Genomic DNA, 15,077 nt, shown 5'->3' on the forward strand with positions numbered 1-15,077 from the left:
AAATCCAGCAGTCAGTCCCCTCCCGCTTGGTTTGAGTTGACTTCAGGTCAAACCCCAATGTTGTTCCAAGCCTGGGCTTTGGTCTCCATGTTGGTTTCTTAAAATAGGTTAATAGCAATATAGAGATGTTTGATAATAGTGGTTTTTTTTTTTTTAAATTGTGAAATAATCAAGTAGCCTGATAACGCAGAATAGTTGCTTCCTCTTAGTGGAGAGACTTAGGATTACTTAATTCCATGTATGATCCCTTACTGGTGATTCTTTAGCACAAGGAGCAGGACATTGTGGTCTTGAAGCAGAAACAAATGAGTTTTGTGCTTGACGGCACTGGAAAGTCTTATGTAATCCTGAGAACAGTCATCGTAATACTGGCTGTGAATGACATACAGCATGACATATGCCATACGTGCTAAGTAATTGTTTTAATTAGCAGAAACAGTAAATTGAAAAGTACTTAATTGCAAAGCAAATGATACTGTGGGTGAGATTTTGAGGCCTCAGTGTACGCAGTTATGACACACATGTAACTTGTACCTGGGTGTGTGCCATGGGGCTAAACTTGGGAAGCTAATTGCCAACTTGCATGAACCTCTTGCAGCCATGTGAAAAGGCCAGAGGACTCCTTATACTCTGTTCTGTTTTCTAGTCCCATTCCACCGTCTCTGCCACACACTGTCAAACCTCCTACAGACAAACATCCAGAGTCTTCACGGCTTTGTGCTAAGAAAAACTGTATCTAAGCAAATCTCTTGCTGCTGACATTGTGAGGTTTTGCACCATATGTACTGAGCATTTAGTACTTAGAGCCAGAGTGGGCCTGGGAAGAACCTTACAGGCTCTACAACTTTTATGTTTGCTGCCATCATTTAAAACAATGCGTCTAATGTTTCTAGGAGGAGCTGGAGGTGTTTTTGGCTTCCTTGCCCCTCCAGAAACCCACAGTCTAGGTTTCTTCTCTCCAACTGGCTTTAAACACAGCCCCACCTCTTCAATGCGATCTCCAGGAGGTTAAATGACGGGAGTGTGAGGGCTGGATGCTCAGCAGCTTGGCACAACTTGCTTACATGTTTGGTTTGCAAGCAGCAGTGTTTTTTGTTCCCATGCGCCTACATTGGGACTTTTCCAAGATACCAGAATAGTGCCACCACACACAACTTCACTTTGGGAGGAAAAGCAGTGAGGTCCTATGCCCTCCTTTCTCTCTTTCCCTATAAAGTAGTTGCCGCAAAATAGACCCCAAGTGACCACTTAGGTTAATCACAAGTCTGGATCCCCTAGGACACCTGGTTCTGCTTTCCCCATTTAGAGAAGCTAATTTAAATTCCAGCCACCAAGCCAGGATAATTTCTTCCTACTGAAGTAGAAGGACTCATTGCAAAAATCAGACTGTGTTCTGCATGGAGAACCCTGTGGGTCCGATAGCCCGCTTCACATTTGTAGCCTTCCCCTTCCCCTGATTTGTTTCATTGAAACCTGTAAGGCCAAGTCCTGCCTGGAAATGTAGTGCCTGTGCTCCCTAACCGAATCAGACAGGGTGTTCAGCAGAAGGTCCTCCTGTATTTCTGGTCTGGGCTTTTTTTCCATCCAGTGAACTGGAGTCATTCAACCTTTTTTGGAAAGAACCTCAAGATGCTGTGGTGAGGAATACAATAGACGATGGCTAAATGACTCCAGTCATTACTGTTATTATCCAAGTCAGCAAGACAGACTTGGTCAGAGGCTGCCAGTGTGTTTCAAAGGGAAACGGAGGCAGTGTTAGTAAGCAGACAGACAATTCACTGAGACTTGGGAAACTTACCTTTATATTCTTCTTGGCTCTGTCTGTATGACTTAGAACAAGCCACTTTCCATCCTCTGGCTGCCTCATCTCCTTGCAGGTATCAGCTCCAGTAGGCAGAGGTTGATGGGCAATTTCTATTGCTTTGCACCTACCACGCTGGGGAATCTAGGTGCCTCCACAAGTTTGCTGCACATGAATTTCTCCAGACATCTACAAAAGTTGGCTTTAGGAAGAAATCCCATCTCAGGGGATGAGAGCTTCTTGGGTGGTTCCAAGCCATGCTCAGCTCTGCGACAGGGCCCCTCTCACAAGGGAAATGCGATGGGGATAGCATTTGCTCAGGCAGAGCTCAGCATCTGGATGCTCCTGTGTTACATATGGTGTTACGTTTCATGACTCTCTTCAATTTGGACATGCAGTCCCATGGCCATCGTGTTAACCCAGGCATGACACTGCCCACGGGTCTGCCAGCAGGAGCTAATGTTCAGACCAGCCACTCTGTACCTTGACAGTGAGCCCCAGCAGTTCATAAAGCAGACAGTACCTGGCTGGGAAAGAGCTGTTGCTGCTGCCAGTGATGCCATGACATGATGAATATGCCATCCTATTCCTTCCCAGCCTTGCTTGCAATTAAGGGAGCTATGCCAGCATAGCTGGCATTTCAAATAAAATTCCCCTATAGTGCCTATAAAGCATTTAGTTCATAAATGACTCGGCCCCACTGTATGAGGATATTACCAGCCCAGTGCCCATTGTTCTCCTGGAAAGCCTTATCAAGGCTGGTAGGACAAAATAGTGCCTGAATCTGGTTTGACTGAAAAAGCTCCTATGGCGAGAGCAGGATGAAGGGGCTGTCAGCACTCAGCGAGCAGCTCAGGAAGCGCAGGGACTGTGAGCCTATTGTTCAGTTGAAATGTCCCCCTTTGCTTCTCCCCTCCGTCCCAAGCTCTCACATTTACAAAGCACTGGGTTCTTTTACAATTTTTAAAGAACTTTTAAAGGCTTATCGGAGAGGGTTTGCTCTCTAATGCATCATATCTTAAACTCCGACTCCCTAACGGCTTGTTCATTGGACTGGAAGGACTGCCAGGCGTCTGGGATCGTCCTCGCTGTGGTGCGGAACTCCACCTGGGGATTTTAAGCCCGGGTTCCTAGGGAAGGGAGTCTGTGCCTGTCTGCCCATCTGCCCCCAGCAATATTGGAGCCTATTAGTGTGTTCAGACTAAATGTGACCCAGAGGTATGGGGAACGGGACCGAAGCAGCACTCAAGGTGTGAGATGAGGAGGGGCTGGCTGTAGAGGCAGGCTGGTGGTTCGGTGGAGCCTGCCTTATTTCCCTACTGCGATGCCATACCTCCTGTGCTTGCAGAGCACAACGTGCAGCTGCCCTCCTCCTCCATGGCCCACAGCCTCAGCCAGGGGATCCCTGGGACACACTGCTCAGTTTCTTCCCCACATCTCCTTCCTTTTTTGCACCAGAGTCTGATAAGAAACTGCAGGGGTTTGCATAATTTAGCTCATTTCTTGAACTTTACAGGACAGCCTACCTAATGCCCTATCTTGATCTTGCCAATTTTGCCATGTTCTAAGCCTTTTCTCAGTCTTCTGTATAGCCTAGCAGGCTGTTTCACGACTGTATTTTTTCTGGTTTACATTTAATTCCAGAGGAATCAATGGATTTTGAAAGGGGAGTTGCACAGCAGAGGATGAGAATTTCGAATGGCACAGAGCGTGGTGGGGTAGGAGCCGAGGGAGATTTGGGGTGAGAAAGTATAAACCAAGGTTAGAAAGGGTCCAGAGACCAATGCTGTGCAATCTCTTCCACACAGCCTGATTTCTGGGAAAGCCAGTTCATCTGGAAAAGGCAGCTAAAGCCTGAGGAAAGTGCATTTATGCATGTAAATAAATAAAATTATATTTAAGCTTCTTCCCAGGCGCGCTGTGAGTGTGAATGTTTGCAAAGCTGTGAGATCCTTAGTTGAAAGGTGCTGTGAAAGTGCAAAGCATTATTAATATCCTTTACCTTACTTATAATAGAGTATGCATTCATTCTGGGGAATTTCTGGACATAAACCAGACAGCTGCAGAATGACATTTCTTGAAAGCATCTATGATTTATTTTCTGCTCTGTAATTCCATTTTGTATTGAACACACATTTGTCATAGGACTGTTGTTCCACTGGGCCTTTTAAGACTAAAACAGACTTGGGGACCCGATCCTTAGTTAGTATAAATTTGCCCCTAACTTCATTATAGCTCTTTGCTGATTTACACCAGAAGATGACCTCGATCCAAGTCTTTTAATTGACTTTCCATAGCGCAGCAAGTTTTGGTGTAAAATCCAAGTGGTTTTAATGACAGATAAGACCCTCTGTGTAACTAACTGTCTGGCTGGAGTTCTGTAGGATCTGTTTGAGCCACTGGGCGTCAGGTCCCGGGAACGATATTGTTTTTGCAGAAACTCGAGTCTCTGGATAGGTTCCCTGGCTCTGCCTTTTCCATTTTGTTTTAAACACGTTCAGCTTTAGAGTCTGGGCCTGGAAGCTGGGAGGGCTGGTGTGGTTCTTTCACGTTGCACGGATTTTTGTGAAAACAAAACAAAAATAGCTTAGTGGATTTGGCCTTTTTTTTTTTTTTTTTGGAGAGGAAGAGAACGAGTTGGAAACTTGCAGTATTGTTTCAATACCAACAGTTAGCCTATATTGCTAACTATCATATTTAACCCTTCTTACCATTGCAAAGTCATGCTTGGAGCTAAGTCTCACCCTAACGATACAAGTATGGCAGCCCCTATATCTGCCCACACTTTACTCCATAATCCATAGTATAAAAGGGAAAACTGAAGCAAAGTGACTCATCTGAGGCACTCGAAACCTGGATTAAACCTGGGCTGAGACACAGGTGCACCATCCTTCCAAGGTGACATTTTACTTCCTAAAACCTATGCTACAAGGACACCCATTCAGACAGGTTTTGAATGTTAATTTTGACGAGACTTAGCCAGACTTATCTGGAGAACCAAGCCTTGATCCTGTAAAGTCCAAGCAGCTGTAGCAATACACACCTGGTCAGCACATCTGATTGTAATATTGCCACTTACTGGTTCAAAAAAACCCCTCAGGAGATGCATTTTACACTGTAAGCAAAGGAGGCTCCTACTCTGTGACAAAGTTTCCCCATCTGAAGGAGGACCATCTACCCAGATGATGGCCTATTTATTTACTCAAAACATGCTGATGCATCTGAATCAACCAAGGTGCAGCAGTTGACTCATTTTGGTCAATTATCTGACCCAAAAGAATCAGAGAAAACTGAAAATTTTCAATAAGTTTGCTACTTTTTGGAAAGGAATTTTTTCCCCCATGTAAAAGTAATTTTTTTCTGTTGGAAAATTAATTGTTACCTTTCTTTTTAACAGGATCACCATGTAGGTGACATTGCCATTAAAATGATGTAATGGCATACAGTTTCTGATTGAGCTCACCAAAATGTACATTAGCAGCTCAATCAGTGGAAATTTTTGAGGCTTAGCCTTTCTCTTTCAATGCAGAACTCTGCTGGTTTTTTTCTCAAAATATTTTCCAAAACATTGCTGTAATAGCTCTAGTTGTAATACTTGTGAAGGACATCCCAGGGGAGAAATGAAAGTCAGAGACTGGCTGCAAAGAGGACATGGGAAAAGCCAGTGGTTACTTCGGACCTCATCTCTGCTCTCTTGATTTCAGTCACTGACAGAGCAGCAGCCCAAGCTCCGGGTGCACTCAGATGAAGTTAAGATTTGCCTGACAGCTTTCCAGCAAGGAAAATGCCACCCGTGCAAATTTACAACAATGAGAACTGCTGAGGACTGAGCTTGGGGATGAAGTTCCCTGGTGGCAGCAGCAGGCTGCAGCGCAGTTTCTAGCCCTGCTGCTCCTTGCCCAGCCATGGGAGCGGGCACAAGATTCCCTTCTGGGCACAGCATGGCTGGACCTGTTGCCTCCATCTTCCAGAGATGTCCCGTCACAATCTTTGTACCAGGCTGAAACCATAGCGGTTTGTTTTTCAGTCTGATCTATTTGCAGTGGGGTTTGTGGTTTCTAGTAAAAAAGGAAAAAACAAATAAGTAAAATAAAAATAAAAAGAGCAGATTACATGAGCTCTATTTTCCCCCATTCCCTGCTCTTCCCTCCTCCTCCTCTTTCTCTCCCTCTCTTCCCCTCCCCTTCCCTCTCCCATCCCTTCTCTGTTTTCCTTTTCATGCCAATAACTAGAAGGCTGTAATTTCAAAGCTGCAGCGGCTTTCCCAGCGCCGGGAGGAATGTGCAAGTGCCTGGGATGTTTCCACAGGGAGCTGCAAAGCCCCGCTGTGCTGTGCAGCCCAACGGGGCTCCAGGCAGTGCTCACTCCTTTCCAGCAGCATGGTCAGAGAGGCATTTTGAATTTCGCTTGAGAGGAGGCTTTTTCCCCTTTCTGCCCTCGTTAAAATAGCTTCCTTATTCTGCATGGCAAGTCCTTGGTCTCCCTGGCTTTTAAAGTCACCATTTGTTTTCTGTGAAATAACAAAAAGGTTCACCTCGTCCTCCTTTTCTGCCCATGGTCTTCTGTCATCTAGGGATAAGAGAAAGGGGGTCTCCTTTTGGCTGGGATGAGTCGCACATTAAACTCCATTGAGCGCAATGACTATACTTCATGATCAGAATGTGTCAGGCTTGAGTATTGCCCAAACAGCTAGTCCCAACCACTGTATTTACACCCTGTTGCTTTTGTGAGAGGGCCAAGGGAGCGTAGGTGATGTGGGAGAGGAAAAATAATAGGTCTGCATAATACCAAGCTAGTCGGGACCAAGATACGAAGCTAGATTCTTGCAAGAGGTTTGTTGGTTGTTTTTTTTGTGGGAAGAGTTGATTTCAACCCCTCTGTGCCTGTTGTCTTTTGTCATTAGATCCTTCCTATGATGCAGTCAGGAGAACAGGATGGGGCAGTAATATGAATTCTGGCCTCACCAAAAGTAAGTTGTCCCAATGGGAATCACAAATTCTGTGATGGAAGATCAAAACGAGACTGTGGGAAAAGACGGGCATGGCTGGCTTGTATTATGAGCATCAGAAGGGCAGAAGATTGGGGACAGTCAGTAAGATAAGAGCTAGAATTATGTTATGAAAAGAAATAGCAAGTGACAGAAATATTTTTATTATTGAATCGTGTATTGAAAATGATAGCACGAACCTCTAATACTTCCAGGATTTGATTACGGGGCCAGGAGCAGATCCTCTGGACGTGTCAGCCACCTGCTTGTAGTCTGCTGTAAGGTTTCTAGGCACAGATACAGACAGCTTGGGCAGATTCTGAGAATTTCATGCTACTTTTCAGAAAGTAAGATTCTACACAAAGTCCAGCAGGCAGATAGCATCCCTACTGTGTGAGCCCTACTCGTGCAACTGTTCTTGTTTCTTACTAGTTTTATAGTGTCCTTGAATTCCAAGTACACTCTGGGTGACATGTCATTAGAAATACCAATCCCCTGTCCCTAAAGGCTGTATTCCAGCTAACATAACCAGCTGATACTGAGCCACACTCTCCTCTGCTTCCACTGTTGGGGCTCATCCCTGTGCAGCAGTGCAAGATGGGCACATTTGACTCTCAACATGATACTAGTGGATGCAAGTAAATGCGGCAGAACCTGGCTGTCAGATTGTACTTCCTTTGCTTTTCAGCTTTCTGAGCTACGCACATGCTAAATGTGAAGACTCTTTGAGTTACGATTTTCTGTTATGAGAAATGCTCTGAAGAGGAGGAACAGATGCTAACGTTGAAGTGATTTATAGAAACGGCAGTGATGTTTTCAACAAAATGTTTGATTTGATAAACCCAAAAGTTTTTGCATAAAAAGGTTGCTTTAAAAAAGAATTTGCATTTCCAATAAATATGGAAAGAAGTTCCAACATGGGAAAAGGTCAGCATTTATACATTTTAAAAAATCCCATTTTCTATTCAAAACATGGATGTGAACTAGAGTAAAGGTTTAGTTGCGATAAAAGACAGAAAATTAATAAAGTATCTACATAATATTTTTCTTTCCTCATCTTCATACCTTCTTTGTACAGTGAGATTTTTAATTTCTAGTGAAATCTCTTAGTTTTGTGGTGCAAATTCAAAAATATCAGCTCTTAGGATTAGAAAACTTTTCCCATTGCAGCCACTCTTATTCCTGTTCAATGTGTCTTGTACTTGCCCTGTTCTGTTCATTCCTCCTCTTCTCTTCTAGTACATATAAGATCTTTCTGTGTCTTTACAGGCCCTCCTGTTGCAGGGACGCAAAATGTGAATAAGACAACAGAACAGCAACGGCCCCAGCCAGGTAATGGTTGATTTTGTTCCCACTGCATCTGCTAAGTCATTAGATTTGTACTAGATTGGGTGAATAAATGTGTCAAGCAGCACCAACCGTGGGCACAGGACAAACAGGCAGAGCCTTACAGGGAAGTCTTAGAATAATGAGTCAACTGTGACAGAGCAGTGACAGCAATTGGTCCAAACTGTTTCTATTTTACTGCATTGTCCTTCCCCATTCAAAAGGAACATCCTCGTTTCAGCTGAGTCACGTGCAGTGCCAAGCATCGGTTGCATCTCTTTTGAAGCATCATGACATGCCGTGTAATAGGTCGTGAAGCAGCTAGGGGCACGGAACAGTTTATGCTGCAGCGGTGCAGTGTCTGCTCGTTACCTCTTCACCTCTGCTGCAGCAACATTCAATGGAAGTATCTCCAAACAGAATCGACAGGGCTTCTCCTGCGTCAAAGAAAACCAAATAAGAAAAGCAAACCCTGTTGGGCAGCAAGCAGTGGTGTTTCCTGCTAGTTTCCCAAGGGGCCTTTGAAAAGCTAAATACCACCTTCTCTGCTTTGCACAGCTGCTTTCTATCCCCTTTATTTTTTTAGGGGGTTGGTCCTTTTGGCATCAATTCAATCCACGAGCAAATGCTATAGATCCAAATCACCAAACCCAGAGAGAAGCAAAGGAGAAGTGTAGAGATTAGGGCTGAGGAGGCCCCACAAAAAGGGAAGGAATTCATTCCTAATAAATGCACTGTGGGGTTTTCAAGGAACACTCAGCTTCATTTGAGCCAGTGACCAAACTCCTTTTACTCTCCTTTCTCTAGTGCTCTGTTTGCTTCAGTAGGGGAGAGCTGGGTGAACATTTCATTGACCTCAGAGGGAAGCAAACTCAACTGCTAACAAGTGAATTTGAAAATCTCATTTACAGTCCAGCTCTTTTTATTAGGAGGAATATATTTGCTCCTGATTCATTACTGTTCCACTGTCCCACACTTTTGCTTTTCATGTTTCATGTTTTCTAGTTGACACGTCAGCATAGGGTATGTCCAAAGAGATTACAGTCTTTGAAAGCAGGCAGGTCTGAAACCAATGCCAGAAACACTGTGCCATTTTGGATTCCATAAATAATGGGTGGTCGTTTGCTAAAATAAGAAATAAGGAACACATCAGGCCTGTTCCAGGCCCTAGGTGAAGAGGCAGTGAGAGTAAAGAAAGAAACTGAAAATTTGAACTGGTTTCCAGAATAAATAGTAACGAACTCTTGTTTCTTTTTAATGAAACTTTTTTTTAAATCGCTTTTGTTGGTGTTTGTTTTTTTTTTTTTAGATCCCTATCAGATCCTGGGGCCCACTAGTAGCCGTCTTGCCAATCCAGGTGAGTTCATCTTTAAATTTCAGACCACCATTGTCGAAGGGGTTAGCTTTCCCTGTGATCTACTGCTCCAGCCTGTACGGGATGTGTAGCTGTTGTCTTCTGCCAGTGGGGTAGGCTGTAAGAGCCGTTGACCTTAGCAGCTGTGCTCTTATGAGTGCTTTTGCATAAATCCCTGCAGAAAAGTGAGGAAAGTGGTACAACATTATCTCTGTCAAGACAAAATCACCATCTTGAATGTTCTTACCCCAAACCAGCGTTCCTTAAGAGGAGCTGTATGGGGAATTTAAATGCTGGTCCCTCAGATTTGCAGGACAGGTTAGTTTTTCACTGTCTGCTACAGATTAGCTGAATGGAAGGCACAAAACGTCTCTGAAAGTCACCACACCGTAACTGTCCCTAGCATGTCATCTGCAGAAAACAATCCTTGTCTTGGGAAGTAAAACCTGGAGTAAATCTTGCTTAAACTAAACAAACTTGTATACATTGAATGCTTGTAAGGTAACGTCCTCATAAGGCTCTTTACTACGAGTATAACTGTACCGAATAAAATAGGAGTCATCTAGTCTGGGGAACAAATAATCTTATGTAACTCGGATCAGCAACTGGAAAGAAAACTGTAGGTATCCAAAACAATATTCATGGTAAACAGTAAGCAGTTGAGAGTTGAAATATACTGTGTTAAGTATTCAGTGAAAAATTTTGCGGAACACTATGCTCGGAAAAAAAGCTGTTTATGAATAGCCCGAAGATTTTAAGGCCAAAGGCGACCATTATGAAATCTAATCTGACCTCAAACTCATGAACAGAACAAAGGGTTGACTAACTTGTTTGCTGGGAACAGTTTATCCATTCCTACGTAAGACTTTCTAAGGCTTGAAGGAGCAGTTCCCAGTAAAGATCGAGATAGTCCTTCTGTTTCCTGCCTTTGTCTTTGCTTTTAAGCAGGAAACACAATGTCATTTCCTTTCCTCTTTGGCTTGCTTCTCGCAGGGAGCGGGCAGATCCAACTGTGGCAGTTCCTTCTCGAGTTGCTGTCAGACAGTTCCAACGCCAGCTGTATCACATGGGAAGGGACCAATGGGGAATTCAAGATGACGGACCCTGATGAAGTGGCACGGCGCTGGGGAGAACGCAAAAGCAAGCCCAACATGAATTACGACAAGCTGAGCCGAGCCCTCCGATACTACTACGATAAGAACATTATGACCAAAGTGCATGGCAAAAGGTATGCCTACAAATTTGACTTTCATGGCATTGCCCAGGCTCTTCAGCCTCATCCCACTGAATCATCAATGTACAAGTATCCATCAGATCTCTCCTACATGCCGTCTTACCATGCCCATCAGCAGAAGGTGAACTTTGTACCCCCGCACCCTTCTTCTATGCCTGTCACATCATCCAGTTTCTTTGGAGCAGCCTCACCTTATTGGACCTCCCCTGCAGGAAGCATTTATCCAAACCCCAATGTCCCTCGCCATCCCAATGCCCATGTATCACCACACTTGGGCAGCTATTACTAGATGCTTTTATCTTCAAGTGGCCTTTATCAATCTGGTTGGACTTTTTCTTTACTTCTGGGATTTTTGTGGTTTTTTGGGGGACCCTAATGGATAATTGTGGCCTTTCTGGGGAAGAATTAAAACTGGATATTGGTTATTACTGGATCAAACCTTTTACTTTTGTAACTTTGCCTCTTGTGTCTTGAACTGAGAGATGGATGCTTCTTTGGGCCAGTACTCTGCATTTTCTTTGGTTTTTAACGCTTATGTCCTCTGTAGGAATTGACTATGAAGATTGTTCACCATTACCTGGAATGATTATTAGCTTTTTGATGAGAGAAATTTTTAAGGATTCAAAGGCTGTTGACAAGACATAGATCCAACTGTGGGTCGTAGGAAAATATGACTACATGGGGTTTTTTCTCACTGTGGAGAGGGTGGGCAATTTGACCATTAAGCGGAGGACATTGGGCTGCAGGGGACCGCAACTGGAATCTTAGCTTTAAGGCAGATGAGGATTTTCACCCAACTGGAAATTAAATATATATATATTCATATATATATATGTACATGTATATTCTAAGAAGTAAAGGGCATTGAAGGAACTTTTCTAGAGTGTACAACTTCAGTAGACTGTGTATTAACTCCAGAGACATCAGAAACCAGAACAAAATGTCAAGCACAGACATTCCTTGAAAGCAAAAGTGAAGTAAACTAAATGACAGCAGGCCCCTGAGCTCTGCCAGAGCCTTAGGGATCGCTACACGTACCGATTCGCGAACGCTGTGCGTTTGTCAGACCGTCATCCAAAGGGTCAACAAATCAGAAGGCAAATTACTGTATAAATTATGCAGAGTTATTTTTCCCTATATCTCACAGTTTTAAAAGAAAGATTAATTAAAACGAGTTGACCTCGGTCACAAATGCAGGTTTGTTTTTTACTATCAGCTCAGTTGTTTGTGGGTTGTTTTTGTTTTGTTTTGTTTTGTTTTTAATGTAATTTGTACATCTTTTCAATCTGTACATTTGGGCTTTGTACTTTTTGCTAAAAAAAAAAATAATAAAAAATAAGACATGAGTAATGTATCTGTTGGAGATAGCCTGGATCCTGTAATTGGATCCATAATTGACCCCCAAAGTAGCCAGACACCTTCCAGATTTCCCTGGGTTTGTCTAGAGTAGTGTTTTCTTGTATTACTCTGTCATAGTAGTCTGCAAATTAACTCCACTTAGCTAACATGTTTGCATTGAAGCTGATTGAAAACATGCACCAGCATTTTAAAGGAAATATTTAAATATTTTGTTATATTTATCACCAAAATCTTGAACTTTGGAAAGATCTTAACCACTTCATAGCTAAAATTATCAACTACTTCTTGCAATATCTTTGCGAAAATTTTCGCTAGGGGTTTTCATTGAAATTCTAAACATCCAAAAATTCTCAGCCTTCTCTGATTTTGCACATGTTAATTTGATGATCCACAAATGGTGGTTTGGTGCCATAAACAGAAGGGTAAAACACAAGCATTTGTGTTTTAGAACAGATGTCTGTGTGTGTGTGTGTGTGTGAGACTTACATGTACAAGCTATTAGCTAACTTGTATTAACCGGCAACCAATTAACAGGATCACAAATATCTAGTCTAGACATAACCTCTGGGACTCTGCGTGGGTGCAAGATTTGGTCCATGTGCATCTGATTGCAGGATGAGCGCCTGAAACCAGAACATTATAGTCTGCTCATAACTTTAAACAGAAGCACTGATGCCATTATTTAACAAAATGGAGAAATAAGATCAAGCTAACCAGTTTAGGTCTTAGTGCTTTCGGGATGTTTATAAGTAATGTTACTGCAATAATCGCAAAATTTAAGTATGAAGAAATTACCCATGGAAGTGGGGCTTTTGCTACTATATATATGCAATGTACTTTTTGGATATTAAAATATATATAATTTTGCAAGCTATCTTGGTTTTTTTAAAAAATGTATTAAGTGTTACAATGAAACTGTTGTAAGAAGAGGATGATGTAAAAAGATGTGACAAAATAAATGGTGGTTTTCTTCTCTAAGGCATCATATTGTCCCACTCTCTCCCTCCCCTCTCATACCTTCAGATAAAGCATGAACTTTGCCTCTAAATTTGATTTAGCTAAAAAGGAAAACAAAGCAGCTCCATAGTAGTGGCGATCAATCCTTATCACTACAAAACAATATCAACCTCTTATTCCAGAAAATTTCTGTCTCTGGAGCCAGTATTTATCATACCCAATTTAGTTATTGAAGTGTCTAAATCAGAAACCTAGGCTCCATCTTTTGTCCGTGGAAAGAGAGAGAGAGAGAGAGAAAGTGGCAGAGCAGCCAGAGCTGGAGGAGGTGACGTGTCCCGCCTGAGGCCGGTGACAGAGCTGGGAGCAGACCCTGGCCGGGTGCCCCGGTGATGGGCTCGCAGCACTGTGCCGAGTGCCAGGACACACAGCCTCCCCGCAAGAGCCATGACTGACCTAACAGTCATCTCGGTCCGTTTGCTCTTCGGGGTCTCAAGGAGTCTGACAGAATGTATATGTACAATGCTGTATGTATTACCAGCCTGCTTGCCTGCTCATGTTTCTCACCTATTCCCAAACCCCAGGGAAAGCCAGTGCTCCAAAGCATTCCTGAGACGGAGTAAGAGGCTGCAAAAACAAGCACTGCCAAGGAATCTTCTGATTGTGTATAAAGGTCAGGCAAAGGCACTTCCTGTATTTTTGCAGACACATGGTGGTCCTGAGAGATAGCTTGATATTTCTGCCGATTTGATAAACCCTTAGAAATACATAACTGCACAAGTACACCATTTCCTTCCTCCGCGCACAACCGTTTGTTGCTAAGGTTCTGGTACAATAGCTTCCACTGGCTTGATTAGCGAGCCTGCGCTCTGAAAAAGAGCGATGTTAGTGTGTTCAACCACCGCAGAGCTGTTCCTTTTGTGTATTTAACCGCAGTCGCTCAATTTAGTCATAAGAGTGAGTGTTTTGTTGCTTATCTCTATTGTTTTTCACTTTAGCATTATCCAGATTCATTCTGGCTATGCATTATCAATAGAAATATCAAGTATTTTCTTTTAATACAGTGTGCCTGCCCGGTTGCCAGTAATAGGAAAATCTGAAGGCTGAGATTGCACAAAAACATCTAAAGGCAGAATATGAAGGTTATCAGAGTGCAAAGATGTCTTTGATAGCAAAATTTGACCAGCAGGATCCTTGGTGAAAAAAAGACTTTGGAAAACAACCAACAATTTAAGAAGCATCTGTTTCTGGCTGTCCAACTTGCAACATCTCAGAGGAGCCCAGACTGAGATGGAAGGTGATCAGCGGCATCCACAGCTCAGGTCCTTTCTGCCTCCTTTTGTCCTTCTCTTCAGGGTACTTGCTGATATTAACCTTTGCTAGTCTGTGCTAATATTTAGCTTTAGATAGAGTTTGCTGCCCACTGCAGGCTGCATTTCTGTGGAATAAAGAGGTCTCATAACAGTATGCCAGGCACCTCAGACTGGCGAGGGACTTTGCAGGCACCTTTAGCCTTTTCGTAAGATCTTAATAATTTACAGTCCTCGGGTAAAGAACAAGTAATAACATACAAATCGGAGTAGCCCATTTGTAACCCCCAATATCAGCCTAACTTTGTCATGTTGGAAGCTCTGGGGGTGATAACTGGGGGATTTCCAGCTTCTGGGACACACTGCAAGAAAATAAACAAGGAACTTGACAGTACTAATGCTACTTTTTGCTTTTCCCAGGAGGACAAGGCAGATGAGATTCAAGTATTTCAGGCTTTAATCAGAAAGTTTACCAAACAGATGGTTGGGATCACATGGTCGTGAGCTGTGAGTCAACAGGGATAGCAGAACATCTTCTCTGCTGCGAAGTTCAGAATTCAGACCTCATCAGGAAACCCAGCTCCCATTGAAATCAGTGGTAATTTAGCTATTTATTTCTAGCGATCTAGTATTCACCCAGTACTTCTGTTCTGCTCCCTAACTCCAAAAACACTGAATGGGTTCTAGCTTAAATACGCCGAACTAGAATTAGCTTTACATTTCACCTTCTGTAAGTAGATATTGCAACTTGT

The 15,077-nt window shown here is 43.0% G+C and overlaps 2 protein-coding genes across 7 annotated transcripts in view; both read left to right on the plus strand.

The window, feature by feature from the left end:
• The window catches only part of FLI1 (Fli-1 proto-oncogene, ETS transcription factor), an 89,374-nt gene extending 76,335 nt beyond the window's left edge, over positions 1-13,039 (plus strand). For 3 of the 5 annotated variants that reach the window (XM_056322832.1, XM_056322833.1, XM_056322834.1), the window contains 4 exons: positions 6,705-6,770; positions 8,058-8,120; positions 9,424-9,471; positions 10,462-13,039. In XM_056322832.1, the coding sequence (XP_056178807.1) occupies positions 6,705-6,770; positions 8,058-8,120; positions 9,424-9,471; positions 10,462-10,991 (707 nt within the window). In that variant the 3' untranslated portion in view covers positions 10,992-13,039. The remainder of the gene's footprint in view (positions 1-6,704; positions 6,771-8,057; positions 8,121-9,423; positions 9,472-10,461) is intronic. The other 2 variants (XM_056322835.1, XM_056322836.1) reach the window with 1 other exon arrangement.
• A 141-nt stretch (positions 13,040-13,180) lies between these two features.
• KCNJ5 (potassium inwardly rectifying channel subfamily J member 5) overlaps positions 13,181-15,077 on the plus strand; it is a 68,189-nt gene continuing 66,292 nt past the window's right edge. For both annotated transcript variants that reach the window (XM_056322840.1, XM_056322838.1), the window contains exon 1: positions 13,181-14,923. The gene's annotated coding sequence lies outside the window, so the exon portion shown is untranslated. The remainder of the gene's footprint in view (positions 14,924-15,077) is intronic.

The sequence above is a fragment of the Falco biarmicus genome, chromosome 20 (genome assembly GCF_023638135.1).
Source record: "Falco biarmicus isolate bFalBia1 chromosome 20, bFalBia1.pri, whole genome shotgun sequence".
Classification (NCBI taxonomy): domain Eukaryota; kingdom Metazoa; phylum Chordata; class Aves; order Falconiformes; family Falconidae; genus Falco; species Falco biarmicus.